The 22,765-nt window shown below is 40.8% G+C and overlaps 1 protein-coding gene across 2 annotated transcripts in view; it reads right to left on the bottom strand.

The window, feature by feature from the left end:
• Window positions 1-6,351: 6,351 nt before the first annotated feature.
• Window positions 6,352-22,765, bottom strand: part of MYOF (myoferlin) — a 169,233-nt gene continuing 152,819 nt past the window's right edge. For both annotated transcript variants that reach the window (XM_043988288.1, XM_043988289.1), the window contains 10 exons: window positions 22,008-22,156; window positions 20,503-20,642; window positions 19,998-20,086; window positions 19,021-19,116; window positions 15,300-15,441; window positions 13,623-13,722; window positions 11,034-11,224; window positions 8,822-8,931; window positions 8,313-8,460; window positions 6,352-6,961 (listed from right to left, as the gene is read on the bottom strand). In XM_043988288.1, coding sequence (XP_043844223.1) covers window positions 6,920-6,961; window positions 8,313-8,460; window positions 8,822-8,931; window positions 11,034-11,224; window positions 13,623-13,722; window positions 15,300-15,441; window positions 19,021-19,116; window positions 19,998-20,086; window positions 20,503-20,642; window positions 22,008-22,156 — 1,207 coding nt within the window. In that variant the 3' untranslated portion in view covers window positions 6,352-6,919. The remainder of the gene's footprint in view (window positions 6,962-8,312; window positions 8,461-8,821; window positions 8,932-11,033; window positions 11,225-13,622; window positions 13,723-15,299; window positions 15,442-19,020; window positions 19,117-19,997; window positions 20,087-20,502; window positions 20,643-22,007; window positions 22,157-22,765) is intronic.

Below are 22,765 nucleotides of genomic sequence, written 5' to 3'. Positions count from 1 at the left end.
TATTCCTAGCCACATCCCTTCTGATTTACCGGTCTCTGATTGCCCTACTCTAGAATCCTAAGGCACTGGACTTGAATCCAGGAAGATCTAGGTTTAAATCCTGCCTCAGACATTTACTAATTGTGTGACCCTGGGCAAGTCACTTAAGCCTCTCTGATCCTCAGTTTTGCCATGTGTAAAATGAGGGGTTTGGACTCGCTGGCCTCTAAGTCCCCTTCTAGCATTATCAACTCTTTTGCTTCTATGACCCTCTGCCCTCCTAACCAGTTGCTGCTCACAGCCTGCTAATCCTCCCCTGTATGCCTCCCCTACTCCCCTCCAGGTTTCTGTTCCTTTTCTCTGATTGCCAAGCATCATTATTGGAGAAAGCCACGGATCAGAGCTGATTGCGGCCACTAGCATATTTATGGTGTTTAATGTCAGCCAGGTCCTTGCTGCTCCTGACAATCTCGGACTCCCTATCTTCCTACCCTCAGGGACTATTCCAAATCATTTCTTCTCTTCTCAAACCCCATACCCCACAATTATAGCAGACAACTGAGCCTCCTGCTTCGCTGAAGAGACTGAGGTCATCCCAAGGGGTTCCTTTCTTCCTCCCTCAAAACATGGTAACCCACTCACTCCTCCCCAGCCAACCCTCATGCCGAAGAAAAAAGGAGAAAAGCAGGTCAGCAAGACCATACAAACACATTGACTGTGGCTGACAACACATGTAATAATCCACAGACTTAATCCCTCACCTCTGCAATGAAAAGAGGGAAGTGCATTTTCTCAAGCTTAGTCATCACAATTATTCACTTTCAATTTATTGGGTTTTTCCGCTTAAGTAGTCATTGTGTATATTGTTCTCTTGGCTCTATGTACTTCACAAATACAATAGGTTATACGTCTTCCCAAGTGTCCTTGAATTCTTCATATTTGTTATGTTCTAGTAATATTCTTTTTTCATTCATGTACCACAACCTGTTCATACTTTCCCCAAACGACGGGAATCCTATTGCTTCCTATTCTTTGCTACCATAAAAAGGACTGCTTCCTTCTGTTGTATACCCTTCACTTCCTTGGCCTCAGAGATGCCACCCTCCTACTCCTTCTGCCTTATACCCCCGATTTTGTCTCTCTCACTGACTCATTAAAGGGCGTATTACCCAAGGATTTATCCTTGGCTTTCTTCTCTTCTCTTTCTACATTCTCTTCCTCAACAATATTTTCACTTCTTTGGCTTCAATGACCACTTCTATGAAGATGACTCCCACATCTGTGTCTGCATCCTTTATCTCTCTGGTGAGCTCTAGGCCCTTATCTCCAGTTGCCTATAGACATCTCCAGCCTACTGGCACCCCTGACTCAGCATGCTCAGAACTGAGCTTTTCTTTTTTTTCTTTTCTTTTCTTTTTTTTTTTTGGTGAGGCAATTGGGGTTAAGTGACTTGCCCAGGGTCACACAGCTAGTAAGTGTAAAGTGTCTGAGGCTGGATTTGAACTCAGGTCCTTCTGAAGCCAGGGCCAGTGCTCTATCCACTGCACCACCTAGCTGCCCAGAACTAAGCTTTTCTTGGCAGAGATACTAGAGTGGTTTGCTATTTCTGACTCCAGCTTATTTTACAGATGAGGAAACTGAGGCCAACAGGCTTAAGTGACTTGCCCAGAGTCATGCAGTTAGTGTCTGAGGTCAGATTTCAACTCAGGAAGAGGAGTCTTCCTGACTCGAGGCCCGGCTCTCTATCGACTGTGCCACCTAACTGTCCCAGCCTTCAGATAACTTCCTTCTCTGCTTCTGCATCCCCATCCATGTTATCACCAACTTGACAATTTCGCTTCTGTAACATCTTTTACATATCTGTCTAATCTTTCTATCTGACTACTACCTACAGACGAATGAGTGTGAGAAAAGGGAACCCAGCCCTCCTATCAGAAGCCAGGCTCCTCCAGGACTAAAGTTAAGTTAATAAATATTTATTAAGCACATACTATGTGCCAGATTCTGTTCTAAGTGCTGGAAATAAACAGAAAGGCATAAGTGGTCCTTGACCTCTAACATCTTATAATCTAATGGCTCGAATAACACGGCTGGGTCCAGAACAGAAGGGCCCCTTAGTGGACAAAGGAGTGGCCACAGTGGCCAAACTCCAATATGCTTGGCAGTTCTTCAATGTTACAATAGGATTTAGAACTACAAAGTGTAACGATTGGAATGACGCCACCTGCTGGAGACTTACTGTAGAAGAGTTCTGCCCATGAAGCGAAGGTCTTTGAGGGCAAGACCAGGAGTCTTTTCTTTGGCGTCAGGAAGTAACGCGGGCTAGTGGGAGGAGGAAGGAAGAGACTGGTGCTCAGCCTCACTCTCTTTCCTTTGGACTCTGGTGGAGAGCAGAGCTAGAAATGTGCTCTCCCTTTAATAGATAGGAATCTAGGCCTTTCTCTCTCTCTTTACCAAATTCTTGTTTTCCTTAATAAATGCTTAAAAGCCTAACTCTTGCTAAAGTTTATAATTTATTGGCGACCACTCATTAGATATTTTAGACAGTTTAGCTAGAATTTTAGCCCTTAACAAAAGGACATGAAAAGTCATCTGGGTCATGGGTATCACACTCAGATCCTGCCACCAACAGCAAAATTCCCAAGTACAATCCCAAAACTGGATTAAAATATAATTGGGCAATGTTTAACAAAATAAATAAAAATACAGTACAACATAGATAATGCTAACTTGTGGTTTTCCATGTTAAAATGCAGATTGCACGGATCCTGTTGTATCTGAAGGCATCACTCCAGTAGTCTATGAACCTTAAGAGTCAATCTTGTCTGATGTGAAGCCATAACTTTTCTTGGCTCTCCTGAAAATTCAGTGTTCATAGTTTAAACACATGTTCAAGTCAGTTATAAAGATATTTTTCTTGTTGGACTCCATCACCAAGGACATAACTGAGGGATTTCTAACCTTTAAAGCTTTGTGAAGTATATGCTACAAATGTGAATTATGATCAGTCATGAGTATGGTATTAGGTAATATCACTTAACTGTTTGGGAAATATATTTAGTGTACTTGTGAGGAGAGGGGTAGGGAAAGTTGTTTGGGTGTTTTGGGAGGTATCTGTTCTGTCAAAACATAATCTGGTACAGTGAAAAGAGTGCTGTCTTTGGAGTCAGAGGCCTTGTGTTCAAATCTCACCTTTGCCATTTAGTAGATATGTGACCTTGCTCAGGTTATTTAATGTTTTCTCAGTGTAAAATGAGGTCATTGGATTTGGGTGGCCTCTAAGATCCCTTTTAGTTCTAAATCTATGGTCTTATGAAAATGTATCAACAGTTAAGGGGGAAAAAAGCTTTGTGATCAGAGATGGAATGGGGGGAAAAGATGTAGGGTTTTGACAATATTGGAGGGGAGAGAATGAATGACTGACGCGGTGTATTTTAAAAGTTGGTTGAAGGAATCAGAGACCTATATTCCAGCACTGATCAAATGTGACCTTGAACAGAGTGCTTCCCTTCTCTGGACCTGAGGTTCCTTATCCATAAAATGACTGGGTTGGCCTAGATCCGGGCTTCTTAAACTTTTTCCACTCGTGGCCCCTTTATGTTTATGTGATCTAAGGTATACAGGTATATAAAATAGGCATGCAAATCAAATTTAAATTTTTGTGACCCCCACATTTAGTTATGTGACTCCATATAGGGTTGGGACCCACATTTTAAGAAGCTTTGGTCTGGATGATCTCTCCAGTCCTTAGAGCTCCAATATCACAGGACGTAGATAATTCCATGGCTTCAAAATCTACCAGGAGATATCAATGTCCTCTTTGGGGACCCTCTGCTCTAATTTTTCCAATGATTCTTTGGTATTATGCATATAGTTCTTGACTGTTTCACTTGATTAAATTTTTTAATCTTATTTTTATGGATGCCTTTTGTTTTCATACACAATTCATTTCTTAATATGTTCCTCCTTCTACCCAGTCAACCCCACTTTGTAAAAGAAGAAGAAGAAGAAGAAAAGAAGAAGATTATATTTCATTTAATCTTTAAGTTTTGAGGAGAAAAGGGTCCAGGTAAATTTGTGCACAATTCAAGGGGGGAAAAATCTTCATGCCAGGTAGCAGGGACACATCAGTGGCTTTGCATCTGACCTATAACCATAGAATATTAGAACTGGAAGGGTCTTTATAATCATTGAGTCCAATCCCCTCATTTTATGGGGCACGCAGAATTGAACTGCGCTGTCCAAGGTCACACGGCTAATTGGTTACACCGCACTGACCACTTCCCAAATAAGATTTTTTTTTTGCACAACAGTTTAATGGGAAATTGCATTAGAACCCCACCCTCTGAGGGAACTAAGGGAGCGATTAGAGGCAATTAACAGACACCAAGGGAGGGAACATGCCTGGGGATAAAAGGTGAGGTTCCAGCTGTGATAGGAAGGAGGGTACAAACAGAAGGCCCAGTGGAGGTTAAAGGGTTCACAGAGGTAACCAGGCCAGAGGGCAGGAGCTCAGCAGCAGTCCCCAGGGAGGGAGGGGGGCAGGCAGGTTTGCATGGAATCAGCCAAAGAAAGCCCCATGGAGGGAGAAGTAGGAGCCATCCATGAATGACAGTTTGTCTCATGTAAAATCTCTGCCTGAAGCCAAGTCACTTGGGGTGCTAGCCATACCCCTCCTCCCCAGCTCCATCCCCACTGCTCACAGGAGGCTTGGACACAATGCCTGTAGGCAGATTCTGATCTGCATTTTCTTTGTCCATCTATTTAGAACTACAGGTCATCTGAGTTGGAAGGGGCCTCAGAAATCGCCTAAGCAAACCCCCTCTTTCTACCCACAGTGGAACTGTGGGCCAGAGGGGATGAAGAGACTTACCCAAGGTCACACAGTCTGCAGCGGACAGAGCTGGGATTTTAATCCAGGACTGCTGATGCCCAGTGCAGTGATCTTGGCTCTACCCCTAAGCTTCTCCTCCCTCCCTCCCTCCCTCCGTCCCTCTCCTCTCCTCTCCTTCTCTCCTTCCCTCATTTCCTCCCTCCCTCTCCTCTCCTTCTCTCCCTCCCTCCCTCCCTCCCTCCCTCCCTCCTTTCTTCCTCCCTTCCTTTTTATATTGCTTACCTAGAAGAAAAGTCACTTGATTTGAAAAGGGTCTCATGTTGCTAATGTTCTCCCTATTGGTAGGTAGAGGTTTAGTTGAAATATGATGGTAGGATTGTGGTTTGGGATATCCGTCCAATTTCATGTAAACATATGGAAGCACTATATTAACACTGACAAAGAATTGAAGAGAAGGTGTTCTTTAATAATGAAGATGAGATGAGTTTGAAGAATGAGATTGCCCTGAAAAGCATTCTACTAAACCGCAAGGTCAGAAAACATGAGAAAAATGATTTTTTTCTAGGAAGTTATTTAATAACCATAACTCATATTGATATAGAATCGCAAAATTTCAGAGATTGGTAGGGATGTTGGCAGCTGTCTAGGCCAATTTATATCTCTCAAAGAATTCTCCTAATAACACATCCAACAATTGTTCAATCCAGTCTCTGCTTGGAGTTGTTATTGTTTAGTAAATTTTTCAGTCATTTCTGACTCTTTGTGACCCTTTTTTGGGGGGAGGCATTTCTTAGCAAGGATACTAGAGTAATTTGCCATTTCTTTCTCCAGCACATTTTACAGATGAGGAAACTGAGGCAAACAGGGTGAAGTGACTTGCCCAGGGTCACACACCTCGTAAGTGTCTGAGGCCAGATTTGAACTCAGAAGATGATTCTTCCTGACTCCAGTCACTGTGCCACCTAGCTGCACCAATCGGTCTCTGCTTAGAGATAGATCTCTAATGAGGAGCTCACTACCTCCTGGGGAAGTCCATCCCATTTGTGGAAAACAGTCAGGATGGCAGAGTGAATAGAGAGCTCTAGGTCAGAAAGTTCTGGATTTGTCTCCCCTTGGATATATACTTTATGCAACCCTCAGCCTGTCAGTTAACCTCTGAGGCAAGGTGACAACCTGCATTGATAGAGTACCAATGTATGAACTCCCTGCACTGAGGGGATGTAGGTCTGGTCCAGTGCTGGGAGTCAAGGTGGGGGAAGAGGAAGAAGAAATGGGGCTTTTAGAAAATGAATCTGGTGGTTCTGTGAAAGACTGAGTGAAGAGAAGTCAATGGCAGCAGGAAGCCAGGTGCCTACTGACAAGTTTCCTTGGGTCTTCTGTTTTAACCTGTTTTCAGCGCTGCTATATTTATTAAGAGAACTAGGATCTGTTTCTTTTTAAAGAAATTTCTACATCCCCCCCAAAAAGGTAATATTTCACTCTCTGAAATTTCCGAGGGGGAACCCTCCCCGCTCCCCACCAAGAACAACAACAAGAGCTCACAAAGGTAAAACATTTATATTTGAGTTCCTCGTGGATGCTGGTCTGAGCACCACAAAGTTTATGCTTGGGACACAGAAGAAGGGCAGTTTGAGGCTAGAAATAAGAACCTCATTCTGGTACTCATCGTCCCTTACCAATGCCAAAGAAATAACAAGTGTTTTCCTGAAGTCAAGTGCTTTCCAAGTTGTGCTGTAACCATTTTAGGACTACATGTGAAAAGTGAATATTTCAGAAAAAGTTTATAACAAAAATGTGATCCTTTTATAAAAAATAATGGAACCAGCCACCTGAGAGAGTTTTTATAAAAAAAAAATGCAGTTTAAAAAGTTGAAACATAGGATTTGAACACTTGAAAAGGCTACGTGGTCAAATGATGTCTGGCAGTCAATGACTTCTATCTTTCATGATCCCATGAAGCTTAATGACCTCGTGTCAGACTTCTTGCTGTCTTCATTTCAGTGGGCACAGAAGTGACCAGAGAAAAATTGTGAATTTGGTCCATGGTTTGAAGGCAAAGAACCTTACTGGAGGTGGGCAGTAAAAAAAAAAAAAAGTCTTCCTTTTTTATTTTGCATTGGGTCTCACGATCTTCATTGATAAATAGTTCTGGAATGGAAATGGAAACAAAAAACCAGAATATTGGAAGCAGCAAAACTTGTAGCAAGTAGGTTATGATATTGGCTATTTTAATGCTCAAAAGAGCTGTGATTTTGGTATCATGGAAAATTCCCACTTTGATAATTCCCTTTAATGACACAGATTGCAAGAGTTTATGATTTAACAGTCTGATAAATTGGGGTGGGGAGAGGCATTATTAGAAGCATACAGAGGTTAAATGAATTATCACAAAGCTAGTAAATATCAAAGGTCAGATCTGAACCTAGGTCATCCAGATTCTAAGATCAGCCTTCTATCCACAATACCACAGTACCTTTACAGATTGCCTTAAATGGGGTCATTAGTAGTCAGTATGGAACAGACTGTTATTCAAGATTATAAATAAATTGGAAGTTGTTGGGAAACTGGAAAAAAAGTTCAAATTTCAGAATTACACAGATATTCTTGTAAACAAGAAATAGCGAGTTCTATTCGAACATCTGTTGAATACCTACTGTGTGCAAGGTACTATGGAAAGCACAAGGCTGCATAAGACATGGTTAAGTCTAGTAAGGAGATCAGAAATATATACCAATATCTTTGGTACCAATCAGTCTTTGATGAATGCCAGGTGAATGGTACAAACTTACATCCTATATAGAGGGAAAGAAGGAAGGAAGGAAGGAGGGAAGAAAGGAATAAGCATTTATATAGCACCTATTTATTATGTACTAGACTTAGCAGTGCTAGGCACTTGACAGATATGATCTCATTTAATCCTCACAACAACCCTGAAAAGTAAGTGCTGTTATTAACCTCATTTTACAGCTGAGGAAACTGAGGCAGACAGTAGTCAAGTGATTTGCCCATTGCTCTAGACATCTAGCTGCACATAGAGTGTGTGAGTAAGTGAGGGAGGGAGGGAGGAAGAGAGGGAGGAAGGAAGGAGGAAGGGAGGGAGGGAAGGAAGGAAAGAAGGGAAGAAGGAAGGGAGGGAGGGAGGGAGGGAGTTGTAAGGTAGGAACTAGACTTATATAGTCAAAAGCCCTGGGTCTGGATCCTGGCTCTGTCACTTGCTACTTCTAGGACTTTGGGCAAGTTATTTAAACTCTCTTTGCTTCCGTTTCTTTATGTATAAAATAGGCGTAATGATATCTGTCCTTATCTCATAGTATTGTGGAAAGTATCACATTAGATCTTACAAGTAAGATGCTTTACAGAGATCGTGTTATGTAAATCCCATTATTACTATATTTTACATGGTTCTTATTCAGTGGCAATAATGACTAGTGTAATATATCAGGAAAATGATTGGATTCCACTCAAATAGAGATGAAATTGAGGAGTAGAGATAACATACCGGCAGAGAATAAAGGAGTACTGCTACAAACAGCAACAATACCAGCAGGATGAGCAAGCCGATGATGACCCATTTAAACCGACGCCACACGATGAATTTCATTGTCTTGCACGGGTTGGTGAACCAAAGGAAGGAAGTTTCTGGTCGACTATATTTTGACAGAAGCAAAATGACTCATATGAACCCTGAGGGTTAATTAAGTACTTTCATCTCAGAATGGGAAGGCTACTGTTCATAACTAATTCTATTCATGGAGTGAAGGTAACATATTCTAATCTTAACAGACACATCACACTTGGAAGCTTCTAATGATCCAGGAGACAAATGGAACTCCGCTTCCATGACAAGGTAAAGAAAGGATAGAAGCAAACCAAGCCACTATCCCTCCTAGCAAATTAATTAGAATGGCAGATAATTCATTCAATTTGGTAATTTGTCAACAAGAGTTTTTCAACTCTTAGGCAGGTTGGGGTCTCAGAAAGACAGGAAGAACAAAGAGAACTGCTTACTTTGGTGGCTCGAGCTTGGGGTTCATATTGGGCTCATCCCTTCCTTTCCCAGCTGGTCTTTCATCAACCTCCTTCTCATTGAGGACTTCCAGAGTCATCTCCACTTTACCCTTCAATAAATCAAAACAGAGTATACAAATGACATCAGATGTTTAAAAATATTTCACTGAAGTTGAAAAAAATTCCAAACAATGATTTTTATTTCTTATAAAATGATCTTTAGATTAACTTAAATTTTATAAGCACATATATTCCTTCATCTAGCTTTCTTTCTTTCTTTCTTTCTTTCTTTCTTTCTTTCTTTCTTTCTTTCTTTCTTTCTTTCTTTCTTTCTTTCTTTTTTTTGCAGGGCAATGAGGGTTAAGTGACTTGCCCAGGGTCACACAGCTCATAAGTAAGTGTCAAGTGTCTGAGGCCACATTTGAACTCAGGTCCTCCTGAATCTAGGACTGGTGCTTTATCCACTGCGCCACCTAGCTGCCTCCCTTAAATTTTACTTAAGAGCATCCATCCAATTTTCTCATATTTGGATTTCTGGGCTAGATCATTTGTGGGAACTCAAGACCTCTCTGCTTCTTGTATTCTTTTTTCTCTATTGCTATTTTACCTGCTTTTCTTCCCTATCCCAAGCACCCATCTCCTTTCCTTCTGACCTTCCTATGTGACTCACCAATGCTTTCTCATTTCCAAAGTGTGTGTTTTGTCTTTTTTAAGGATGGTCTAGTCAGAAGAAAGACATATAGACCAGACTTAACCAGTTAAAGACACCCAACAAAAAGTCAAGAGACCCAGGTTCTAAGCCTGGTCTTGCTTCTAACTAATCATGGAAAAGTCATTTAAATCTTTCTGAGTCTCATTTTCATTATCTGTAAAATAAGAGGGGTGGGCTAAAGCATTTTTTTAGGGCAATGAGGGTTAAGTGACTTGCCCAGGGTCACACAGCTAGTAAGTGTCAAGTGTCTGAGGCTGGATTTGAATTCAGGTCCTCCTGAATCCAGGGCCAGTGCTTTATCCACTGCCACCTAGTTGTCCCCAGGGCTAAAGCATTTTAAAGATCCCTTCTGGCTTTTCTGGCATGTGGCATCAGTAAAGGTTGCTACCTCACTCAACTTGTGTCTCCAGTCTTATAACATTATAATTAATATGACAATTATATAATCAATGTAATAAATATTAATGATTAATATAATTATGATAACATTATAATTAGTAATTATTCAGCCATTTCAATCATTTGTGACTTCTTTTGGGGGGGAGTTTTCTTGTCAAAGATACTGGAGTAGTTTGTCACTTCCTTCTCTGGCTTATTTTACAGATGAGAAAACTGAGGCAAATAGGGTTAAGTGACTTGCTCAGAGTCACATAGCTAGGAAGTGTCTGAGGCTGGATTTGAAATTGGATCTTCCTGACTATAGGCCTTATGTTCTATCTGTTGTACTACCTAGTTGCCTAATAATCAGTAATATAGCAGCTACATATTTATATACAAAATACACATACATAATAAGTGCACACACATATACTTATGGGATATCATATATATGATTTTGGGGACACCCTATATGTATGTGACTATATGTATATGAGTGTATGTATGTATATATACATACATTATATATACAGTCATGTGCATATATACACATACACATGCATACATGATGTCCCAAATATATGTAGACCATATATAAATATACTAAACATGATTATATATTATATAGAAATAGACCATACATCAATATATTAAATAGGATTATTTATATGTATGTATCTATGTGTGTATATGTATGTGTATATATACACATACATACATATATACATATGAGATCTTGTGTATGTGTGTGTGAGTATGCTTTGGGAATACCCTATAGAACTTTTCAGATCAGATAGTTCAGAGACTAGAAGTTATGCATTTCTTTTTGTAATGTATTTCACTGGAGCCACCAGTTCATTCCTCTCCTGATGAGGTCCTGTGTTGTGCTACCTTTAACTCCTAATCCTTTAGTCACTCTGAAAGCTGGCACCAATCTTGTGACTTATTGCTGTGAGCTCCAAAAGCATTGGTTCCCCTCAGGTAAATACTTTCTTATCCTCTGATTCACTTTCTGATTGTCACTCTGATTTCTTGTCCTCTGGGTCCTAAACCCCCTTATAAAAGACAGAAATATCAATGGAAAAATGAAGCAAATGATTCCCAACCAAGAAATACTCATACAGTCATCACGCGTGTGCCATCTTTTTCTGCATAGCACGGCCACCATCCTTTCATGGACTTCTGTTCAAAGAGTGAGGCTGTCTTCGATTTGAGGGGGTTCATGGTGTTATAGTCTCGAATCATGTCCAATTTGCACTTTTCTGATGACTTTGCAGGAATAATCGTGTTGTGTAAATCAAGTTCCAGAAACCCTAGAAACAAACCAAAAAATGAAGAAGAAAAAGACATTTAAAACACAACTTTGTTTACAAACGAACTCCTGAGAGACAGAGATGAGGCTCAAGTGGATGATGGTAAAAGAAAACAAAAGAACACTTGTAAATTTCTCTATAGATATAATGCAAAATGGGAGGTCTCATCGACTCAGCTGTCTATTAGTCAACCTGACACAGAGAATCATGGGCCTTACATCTCCAGGCATAGAGGCAATGATTTAGGTAGAGGTTGAACTGGGTGACCTCTAACGTCACTAAGATTTTATGATTCTTTGCTTTATGGTTCTCAGACAAATGAACATCTGCAGACAAAAGCTCTGTTGGGTTGAGTGCCCTTGGACTGGGCATGCAGTTTGTGTTGCCCTCAATGGAGAGGTCATTTGTCTGTGTGAGGGCATCTGGGGCTCGGTATCCTGACACCCCAAAGAGACACTCAACTATAAATTCCTCTGAGTATTAGGCTAGCTTTAAGAATTTAAGAGTGAATATTAACTACTCCTCCAATGCCTACTAGGAACAAAGGAGCCACAGGCATAGATGCATATTTTATTCTCTGAGATATGAAACAAGCGCCTTTGGGTGCCACAGTTTTGTGTCAATTTCTTACAAGCATAAGACTATCCGTGGGGCCATGTTCTTTTTTTTTAATAAAAAAAAGGAACAGTCACCCTCAGTCAGGCCCATTTCCATTTGTAACTATTTTTGAACTTCATAAAGTTAAGAACAAAATGCATAGCTTAGTTTGGTGGGCCCAGTATTTTGTCTCTAGAGGATACACTGGGGTCAAGTTTGGTAGTTGCTCTTTGTGATGACTTAACTCAAAACCTCCCCTTACTAATCTCTTATAAATCTGAGAGACAGTGAGGTGTAGCAGCCAGAGTGGGGTGGGGGGCTCAGGGTTTAAATGATCTAGGTCCAAACTAGCCTCTGACACATATTCTGTAGCCATGGGCAAGTCCCTTAAATGCTCAATGCCCAGCCAACTTGGTAAGACTATGATCTGTCCATCTAGATATCTGAAGGAAGTTCCCACCCCAGGGTTTTCCTACAATGATGAAATCACAAGTCTGGACCAAAACAAAAAGTATCAATAATCTAAGAATTTATATTATATAGACCCTTTGTGAACCTGTTTTCATTTTTCAGCTTGTCTCATCTTTCAGGATTAATATGTTTGCTGCCCATTTTTACATGTAGTACTAATACTACATAACAGAAGCATATGATAATTGTAATAGAGTGGAGTAGATAGAACTCTGGGTTGGAATTGAGAAGACCTGAGTTCAAATCCAGCCTCAGATATTTACAAGCTGCATGATCCTAAGCAAGGCACTTAACCTCAATTTGCCTCAGTTTCCTCTACTAAAAAATAGGGATAATTAGAGGACTTACATTTCAGGGTTATTATGAGGATCAATTGAGATAGTACTTGTAAAAAGTGCTGAGCACAGTGCCTGGCAAAAGTAGGCATTAGATAAATGCTTATTCTCTTCCAATACACTTCAAAAGATCTGTGTGATTTGATCAATGTGAGTACTCTCCACTAAGCAAATGATTTTGACTCACTGTGGCAAGAGAGAGAGAGAGAGAGAGAGAGAGAGAGAGAGAGAGAGAGAGAGAGAGAGAGAGAGAGAGAGAGAGGAGGGAGGGAGGCGGGGGGGGGAGGGGGGAAGGAGAAAGGAGGGGAAGGGAAGGGAGGGGAGAGGAGAGGAGGGAAGAAGAGAGTCTTCAGCATTCTGGTGAGGAGTCTCTAGAATCTGGCTGGGTCATTTTCTTAGATGACAAACCCAGAGTCCATAGGGCCATTCTCAACTCCTTCCTACTTGGTAGTACCTGGCAGGACTTGGCATCCACTGGTCTTGCCTTTGAGAAGCAGGTTTATCTCCATACTATGATGAAACACCAGAGGAAGACATGAATGAAAGTAATAATTAAGTGATTCTGCTTAGTTGTAATGGAAAGGCATGCAGCATAGTGAACCGAAAAGCATTTCTTGGGCTTTTTTACCACGGGCAGCTGAATGGTACAGTGGATAAAATGCCTGGCTTAGAGTTAGGAAGACCTGAGTTCAAACCTGGCCGCAGACACTTACTAGCTGTGTAACCCTGGGCAAATCACTTCACCCTGTTTGCCTCAGTTTCCTCATCTGTAAAATGAGCTAGAGAAGGAAATGGCAAACCATTCCAGTATCTTTGCCAAGAAAACCCCTATTGGGGTCATGAAGAGTCAGACACGACTGAAACAACTGAACAACAACTATTATGCATCAAGCACTGTGCTGACTACTGTGGATACAACTAGAGAAGCAAAGACAGTAGTTCTTGTTTTCAAAGAGCCCATGTTCTAATAGAGGGAGATAACTTATAAGACATACCCAAGTAGTCATCTAAAGAAAACTTGTCATTGTCCCATATCTGAATGATGAGTCTGGGGGGAACTCGAAATTCTGTCTGGTCAATACTCCAGAAATGCTCCTAAAGTGAAAACAAACAGGCAAGGGTTAAAACCAAGAAGTTTAGGTTAATTAATGGGCCACAAGCACCTTCAATTTCACCCATTCTCTTGTAAAATCACAAGTCCAGAGAGCTAGAGATAGAAGGGACCTTGGCCATCAGCTGATGCAACCTTCTCTTTTTACAGATGGGGAAACTGAGGCTCAGAGAGTCAATGTGACTTGCCCAGGGTTACCAACCACAGGTTGCAAGTGGTAGAGCCAAGGATTTGAATGCAGGCTGAGTTAATCCAAAGCCTGGATACTTTCCATGGTGCCACACCGTTCCCTTTCACCTCCCTTCAATGTTCTTTCCCTGATTATAGGGGTAGGTAGCATTCTTCAATCACTCTCCCCCTCTGCCTCCATCAAATATTCCATGGGGTGGTCAGCCTCTTCAGGATAGCACCTGGCCAGGTGTGACGAAGCAAGGACCTCTCCAACAGAAAACCCTCCAGCCAGGCTCCTCTTCAAGCCTTAGGTCAAGATCTAAGTCATCCCCTCCTTTTTTTTTTTGGTGAGGCAATGGGGGTTAAGTGACTTGCCCAGGGTCACACAGCTAGTAAGTGTCAAGTGTCTGAGGTCGGATTTGAACTCAGGTCCTCCTGACTCCAGGGCCGGTGCTCTATCCACTGTGCCACCTAGCCGCCCCATTCTGCTTTCCTTCTAATCTTGATTATCCATTTTATATCTCATTACGCTCTCTCTAATTTGGGCCTAAATTCTTCCCTTCTCACCCTTTATGTCTAAATCATGTACATATTTTGACCCAACCTTGGTTTACTGTGTAAGATGTTGGTCTATACCTAGTTCTGCCATACTGTTTTACAATTTTCCTAACACTTTTTGTTAAATAGTGAATTCTTGTTCCAAAATGTGGGGTCTTTGGGTCTATCAAACACTAGATTACTAGGGTCATTTATTACTATGTCTTGTGTACCTAATCCATTCCTCTGATCTCTCTATTTCTTGGCCAGTACTAGGTAGTTTTGATGATTCCTACTACTTTGTAATACAGTTTGAGACTTGGTATAGCTAGGCTACCTTTCTTCACATTTTTTCCCCAGTAATTCCCTCAATGTCCTTGACCTTTTGTTCTTCCAGATGAATTTTCTTATTATTTTTTCTAGCTCTATAAAATAAATTTTTGGTAGTTTGATTGGTACGGCACTGGCCTAAGGTAATATAGATTGTAAATAGTGGAGCTAGGCACTGTGAGAACCCAGGTCCCCAAACTATTCCTAAAAGGAAGGGCTTGGACTAAAAGAGTCCATCTCTAAGTTCCTTCCAGATTGAAATCCTATAATCCTGTGGTCTCTAAGGTCCTCCCCAGTTCAAAGTTCCTTAGATTGTAAAGCCTTGTGATGTTCAACTGTGGCATTTAAATTTTTTTTTTTGGCAGGTTAACAGGGGTTAAGTGACTTGCCCAGGGTCACACAGCTAGTAATTGTCAAGTATCTGAGGTCGGATTTGAACTCAGGTCCTCCTGAATCCAGGGCCAGTCCTCTATACACTGTGCCATCTAGCTGTCCCCTAATTATGGCATATTTTTGAACTTACTTTTTTAGAAACAATACAGAGTTGTTCAGCAGGCAGGTATTCAAAAGGGAAAATAAATCTCCAGTTAAAATTCCCTTCACCATCCAGTGACCTGTAATGAACATCTGTCTTCTGCTTGTTTTCTTCACTCCCAGGAATCCAGCTGAAAATAATGGGCAAAAAGATTATGGGTGTTCCAGTAAATGCCAAGGGATATTGCTGCAGATTTTGGCCCTCGTTACAAAATAGGAGAGTGGAATTTGTACACAAAATCAAAACAATTAGTAGTATGCATTTCTCAATTACCTTTCAGGAATTTACTGAACTAGCAGTGAAAAATAGGCAGTGGGACCAATAAGGTAACCAAATAAAACGATTTATTTCAAACCAAATGACAAATAAAAAATTAACACTTATTTTAGATGCATCGTTGTTTAATACTTGTGATTTCACTCCCCATGAAGGTGGTTAAGAAGGAGAATCAAAGTTTCTAGAGCTGGAAGGGAACTTTTAGTCCAATCCCCTCATTTTCACAGATAAGGAAACAGGCCTAGAGAAGATATGTGACTTTCCCAGAGCCACAGATACTAAATGTCTGAGGTGGGATTTCAATGCAACTGACTCCAAGTCTGGTGCTCAATCAACTACTCCACTTTGTTATCACTGCTATTAGTTTTAAATGACTGATTATCTCTGCAAAGCATTTTCCCATTTGCTTCTTACCTTTGAGCATGCCTGGAATTCCACCCACCCCCACCTGTAGCTCTTATCATTTTTCCCTTTCCTCAAGGCCTCCTTCATAGAACTTCTCCAAGAAGTGTTCCCCGATATCTCCAGGTTGGAACTCATCTCTCCCATATCTAAAATCATAGAGCTTTATATTGCTTTCCTGCACTTAAAGTATTTTAATATTAAGAGTGTCAGAGAGTTGGCTTTGGAATCAGGAAGACCTGGATTCAAGTGTTGCTTCTGACACATACTGCCTGTGTGGCCATAGTCAGTCAACAAGTCAACAAGCATTTATTAAAAGTCTACTTTGCGGGGCAGCTAAGTGACGAAGTGGATAAAGCACTGGCCCTGGATTCAGGAGGATCTGAGCTCAAATCTAGCCTCAGACACTTGACACTTACTAGCTGTGTGACCCTGGGCAAATCATTGCCCTGCAAAAAAAAAAAAAAGCCTACTATGTGGGAGGCACTGTGTCTTAAGCCAAGAATAGAAAGAAAGGCAAAAATACAGAAAACAAAACAAAAAAAAACAGTCCCTGCTTTTAAGGAGCTTAGAAACTAATTTAATTTCTGAGTGCCCCCAGGTAATTCTCTAGCACTATAAATTCCAGATGATTTGCCAATGTTCTTCAGCTGAAGGCGTTTTCCCAGCAGAGTCCCTACACAAATTGAATGACAGGTCTCTTCCCCCTCTCCAAATTCTAAATCATATTTTTCCGTATAGATTTTGTATCTACCTTTGTCCCAACACCCGAGATTGCCAGTTCCTTGAGAATAGGGATCAGGTCTTATTTATCATTGTATCTCCCCTAGAATCTAGCATAGGGATCAGTCAATAAACATTTATTAAGCACCTACAATGTACCAAGCACAGTGCTAAGTGCTGAGGATGATGTGGGCTGGAATTAGGGTCAAATTCATCATGAGTCATCTCAAAAGAATTACAAGACTCAGTGACTCAGTTTCCCAAGTTTTATTGCAATGCTGTAGGTGACCACAGGGAGAGAACCAGAATAGTGGAAAGGTATCTTTTTGAATAGTAAAAGGAAAGACAGTTATATTTATGATATGGATAAATTGATTATCAGTCTTATTATAATAATCTCCACTTTGGGGAGGTACAGGGGAGGGCCTGTCCTACTCATTATAATAATCACCTTTGGGAGGTACAGGGGAGGGCTTATCCTAATTTGAAGTTCCTGGGGTCTTAAGCCAACCCCCGAAGCGGGTACCTTTTTCAGTGGAGGTGTTTTTGGGGTTTACGCGTCATAAGGTGAATCTGGGGACAAATTTGGCCTTTTCTACACATGTCCCTTTCTGTTTCCCATGACTAGTTTCAAAACATATTCATTTTTCTTTTATTTCTGGTCTAAGTTTCTATAGCCCGTCAATTCCTTTATTGTTATATTCTTAGGCCGTCACGGCCTAGCTCCCTCTGTTCCCATTATGGGTACTGATTTATGTGGGTAAGAGAACCTAGTATCCTGACTTGAAAGTTATCCATTAACTGGGGTCTGACTCCTTTTTGGAGCTAATATCTGAATTAAAGCTTGGGTCTTATATTTTTCTATTAACCCCATTTTTGCCTCCTAAATCAAGGATACTAATATTTAAAAAGATAGACATTTTCTGCCCTTGAAGAACTTACATTCCAATGAAGGAAGACAAAATATAAAAGGAAGGGAAGGCACCTGATGTGGGAGACATAGTTGAGCAAAGCCAGGTGAGAAATGAACTCTGAACATAGTGAGGGCCTTCTAAATGTTTATTAAATGAATGAATGAATGAATGAATGAGTGAATGAATGCATTTTCCCTGTTATACTTTAAACAAACTGACCAAAGTAAGTGAATCTATACTTTGAATTTTTCCTTCTTCTGTTTTCCTGATGATCAAATTGGCAGAGCCAGCAAGAAAAAAAAAATTAGGACAAACCAGCTTTTTATTTTCATAATATGCCTTTCTGGGCCATGCCATTTTAACATTCACCATATTGACAAAACCTTAATAGTATCATATCATGGCCACATAAAGTGACCAGGAAGCTCATTTGCAGCTGGAAATGTATCTTTTTTTTTGACTGAGCAATGAGGGTTAAGTGACTTGCCCAATGTCACACAGCTAGTAAGTGTCAAGTGTCTGAGGCCAGATTTGAACTCAGGTCCTCCTGAACCCAGGACTAGTGCTTTATTCACTGTGCCACCTAGATGACCCCTGGAAATGTATCTTTTTGAAAAAAACTAGACAATTAACTCATTTACAGTATTTGTTCCAAGAGTAGATATAATTTCCTTGGGCAGGAAAGGAATAAATCCATGAATTATCTTCTGTTTACAGTTAACACAAACTTAAGTGTTTGGCTCTTGTCTTCATTTTACTAGAGACCATTAACAAATGAAGCCATGTTTCAAGGTTACTAATAAATTGAACAAATCTTACATTTCGTGCCAGGGACCTGAGCTCAGTCAATAATTCAATGAGGAAATGCCTCTTATCAAAGCATAAAGCAGAGCTTAAACAAACTCACAGGTTTGCCGCTACTTCTTCCCTGCTGTGTTCATTCTCTTGATGTGTAAGAAAGACAGGATAAGAGACACTCTTAGGGGTGAGCATAGCATATCTATTCAAGTTTGCATAAAGAAACTTTTTTTTTTTTTTTTTTGCAGGGCAATGGGGTTAAGTGACTTGCCCAGGGTCACACAGCTGGTAAGTGTCAAGTGTCTGAGGCCAGATTTGAACTCAGGTACTCCTGACTTCAGGGCCGGTGCTCTATCCTCTGCACCACCTAGCTGCCCCTAAAATGAAGATTATAAGAGCATCTAACTCCCATGGTTGTTGTGAGGATCAAATGAGATAATATATGCTTGTAACGAGCACAGTGTCCAGCACAATGTAGGCACTTAATAAATGCTTATTTCCTTCCCTTTCCTATAAGAAAAATAAAAGGCACTCATGGAAGAAGGCTGTCCCTTATATTTCCCCAAAGTTTTCAAAGAGATTTCCAGGTTACTTACCCTTTCACATAGATGTCACTCATTTCTTCGCCTGTGATACTTTTCTCATCCAGAATGACATCTTTAGTGTTCCAAATAATCACACGCAAGACATACCTGAGAAGAAAACATATTTTAGTTTTATTTAGAATTCTTTCCCCAATTATATGAAAAAAACAATTTTAATGTCCATTTTTAAAACTTTGTGTTCCAAATTCACTTGCTCCCTCCCTCCCCAACCTCTCCCTTAAAAATGCAAGCAATTGAATAGGTTATACATGTGTAGTCATGTAAAACATTTCCACATTAGGTTGTGAAAGAAAACAGACCAAAAAAAAAAAAGAAACTAAAAAAACCGCTTCAATCTGTATTCAGTCACCATCAGTTCTTTCTTTGGAGATGAATTCCATTTTTCCTAAGTCCTTCGGAGTTGTCTTGGATAATTGCATTGCTGAGAACAGCCAAGGCACTCACAGCTGATCATCTTACAGTATTGCTGTTACTTTGTATACAGTACATCTCACTTTGCATCAGCTCATTGAAGTCTTTCCAGGTTTTTCTGAGAGCATCCTGTTCATCATTTCTTATAGTTCCATCATAATCACATCTCACAATTTGTTCAGCCATTTCCCAATTGATAGGCATCTCCTCAATTTCGAATTCTTCGCACCAGAAAAGAGCTGCCATAAATATTTTTTGTACATATAGGTCCTTTAATTTTGTGGTTTTTAATCTGGTTTTTTTTTTTTTTGGATACTGACCTAGTAGTGGTATTACTATGTCAAAGAGTATGCATGGTTTTATAGCCCTTTGGCCATAGTTCCAAATTGCTCTACAGAAGGTTTGAATCAGTTTACAACTCCACCAACAGTGTATCAGTGTCTCATTTTCCCCATAACCCCTACAAGAGGAAAACATTTTTAAGGAAATTTCTCATTTGCCTTCAGTTGGTCACTTACACCCTTCATGTAACCTAAAATTGAATAGGAATTACTTACTTCTTGGCTTTCCGGGGAGTGATATTGAAAGGAGGGCCTGGTGGCCCCAAACTTTTGGGGAAAACATCCACCCACATCTGAAGTTTCCCCTATGTCATTCAGAAAGGGAAAAACATTATTTGGAGTTAATACTTTTTTGTTTTGTTTTGTTTTTTTAAAAATCAGAGAAGTTCTGGTCAGTACAATTTTCTTTATGTATCATTGGAAGCAAACTCCTCCTTTGGCCCTCAGAGGTGTTTTTCTATAAGAAATGTCTTAGAATTGAACAAAAGAGCAAACAAATGATTGTATCATTCACCCACTATTGCCCTGATGCTCCCCACCCCCATCTTTAGCTTCAGCTCTGGGGCATCGATATGTCATGTCTGCCTATCTGGTTCCCACCCAGAATCCTCTCTGCTCAATGAGATACAAAGCCAGCCATGTGGACACATATTTACCATTACTATGGATGTTGTAGGGTGCGGTATTAGCCAACAATCAAGGATAGAAATATTCTGTGTACCTGTGAAATATTTGGCTGGAAGGTGCTGAACAAAGTCCGTGTTTCCACATGTTCAGGTACTTGTCCCTGAGTCCGAAGGACATACAGAGCGAGACGCTCCTCTGGGGGCCCCAAGTGTTGGTGCAGATTTTTGTTGGCCTCTGTAATTGAGACTGCCGTCAAAAAGGGGGGAAAACCAGAACCATCCAAGCAGGTCTTTAAGGAGGATTGAACTTTAAAGCTCACGAGGCAGTTGGCACTTAAGAACCCTTAATTTAGACAAAATTTACAGCAATTGCTAAAAAGCCCCGATCCCTCCTGAGCATAGTCGTGAGCTGCTAACCAGAAGACAACTTATTCACAAGTTGGGGATGCCTCTGTCTGAAACCTTCTGGACCAGCTCAAAAGAGAGGCTGCCAGAGCTTTGTCCCAGCGCATCAACATCTGGGAAGGGGGTCACTCCCTCTCCACCTTTAGGGCCATCACTTCCAGGTTCTGTGGCTATTGCATCCTTCTCCTGGGGCCCATTCAGCCCCAGTACCAGATCCCCTGTAGACTTCATCACCCTGAGGTTTGGGGTTCAGAGGATAAGGGAGTTTTCTGAAAGGGATAAGACCAGAATCTCTGGAGGAAAGCTTTCCTCTTTTCCCATAATCCTAGGGACTCATTCTATGCCACATCCAGGGGAAACCTGGGGTCTCTATCTCCCACCTTATGGGGCAATTTCCTAAGAAACTCCCATCTTTCCCCTTCACCCACACAGCCTTGTGTTTAAAGGTCAGAACCACTCCCTCCAATAAATTTATTCTGGGCACTGGAATTCCTAGTTACAGCTCAGGAATTGATTCTTCTGAATCATTGGGGCTTTCAGCATTCAGCCAGGTGTGAAATACACTGATAATTCAAACCCAACCCACAACAATGCATTCCCTGAGCCTCTAAGATGATGAAAAGGTATGAAGGGGAGAAGATTCCCTGAGTAGAATGTAATTTCTTTGTAAACACTAAGCCAGTGAGGAGTGGAACTATAAGTATAAAGAGGCAGAAAGCTAAGTAAACAAAATGTTTAAAAAGACAAGACATGAGAGCAGTTAGGTGGCACAGTGGATAAAGCACTGGCCCTGAATTCAGGAGGACCTGAGTTCAAATCCAGCCTCAGATACTTGACACTTACTAGCTATGTGCATGGGGCAAGTCACTTAACCCTCATTGCCCCATGCATTAAAAAAGAAAAGAAAAGAAAGATAAAAAGACAAGACAATGTGCCTCATACTTTGAAGTTTCATAGTGTGCGACCACCTTATAATAATATAATTTTTGTTGTATGGACTCATATAGTCACAAGTCAGGCCACATTCTTGCCAAAATGGCCACATAGAGTCAGATTCTGATTCTGATATAACCTGGTTAGCATGGGATATGCTAGTGTTCTAATCCTTCATGAAAACATTGGCAATAGGTCACTCTTGGGTAATCAAGCCAGTTCAAGTCAGCCAGCTGCCAGCAATTCACAGTGTGGAACTCACCGAATTCTTCCAAGCTATACTCTCGCCCTCCATATCGCAGCCTATATCCATCTTCAGAAAGAATGGGAGGTGGAAAGCCTTTATACTTGGCCACGTTGCTTAACAACTGTGTTGGTCTTAGTTGATCGCGCCAGGTATTGACTCCAGAACTGTGGAACAATACAATTCATCCACGAATTAACCTTTGAAAGACAGGCTTTCCTTAAACTGACCAACACTTATGTATCTGCTATGGCAGTAACAAAGATTTATATTGCAAAGCACTTTACAAATGTTATTGCATTTGATCCTCACAGTAACTTCAGGAGCTAGATGCTGTTATCATCCCCAATTTGTACATTAGGAAACTGAGGCTTACAAAGGTTAAGTGACATGCTCAGCATCACACAGCAAAGTGTATGAGGCAGAGTTTGAACCCAGGACTTCCTGACTCCAGGTCCATCATTCTATCCACTGTACCACCTAGCTGCTTCCAATAGCAGAGCTGTGAGAACCCTTTTATAAATGGAAATTGTGAAGAAGGTAGACTACATAATTATATGAAGGATCTGTGATGTGGGAACTCCCCTTAATATTCGCAAAGATCATAAATGATCTCTAACTTAGTAGATAGGACTTGGATGTTTCAGTCCTAGAGAGAATAGCCACTTGCCTATAAAGTGACAGCTAATAACTGTCTGAGACAGATGTTGGCCCTGTAACCCATGCTGCATTTCAAGCACCTAAAATATGCAATGCAACATAGAAGTCATTCTGTA

This window comes from Dromiciops gliroides, chromosome 2 (assembly GCF_019393635.1).
Source record: "Dromiciops gliroides isolate mDroGli1 chromosome 2, mDroGli1.pri, whole genome shotgun sequence".
Classification (NCBI taxonomy): Eukaryota; Metazoa; Chordata; class Mammalia; order Microbiotheria; family Microbiotheriidae; genus Dromiciops; species Dromiciops gliroides.
Note: the sequence above shows the minus strand (reverse complement) of the source record. Positions and strands in the feature narration are given on the sequence as shown.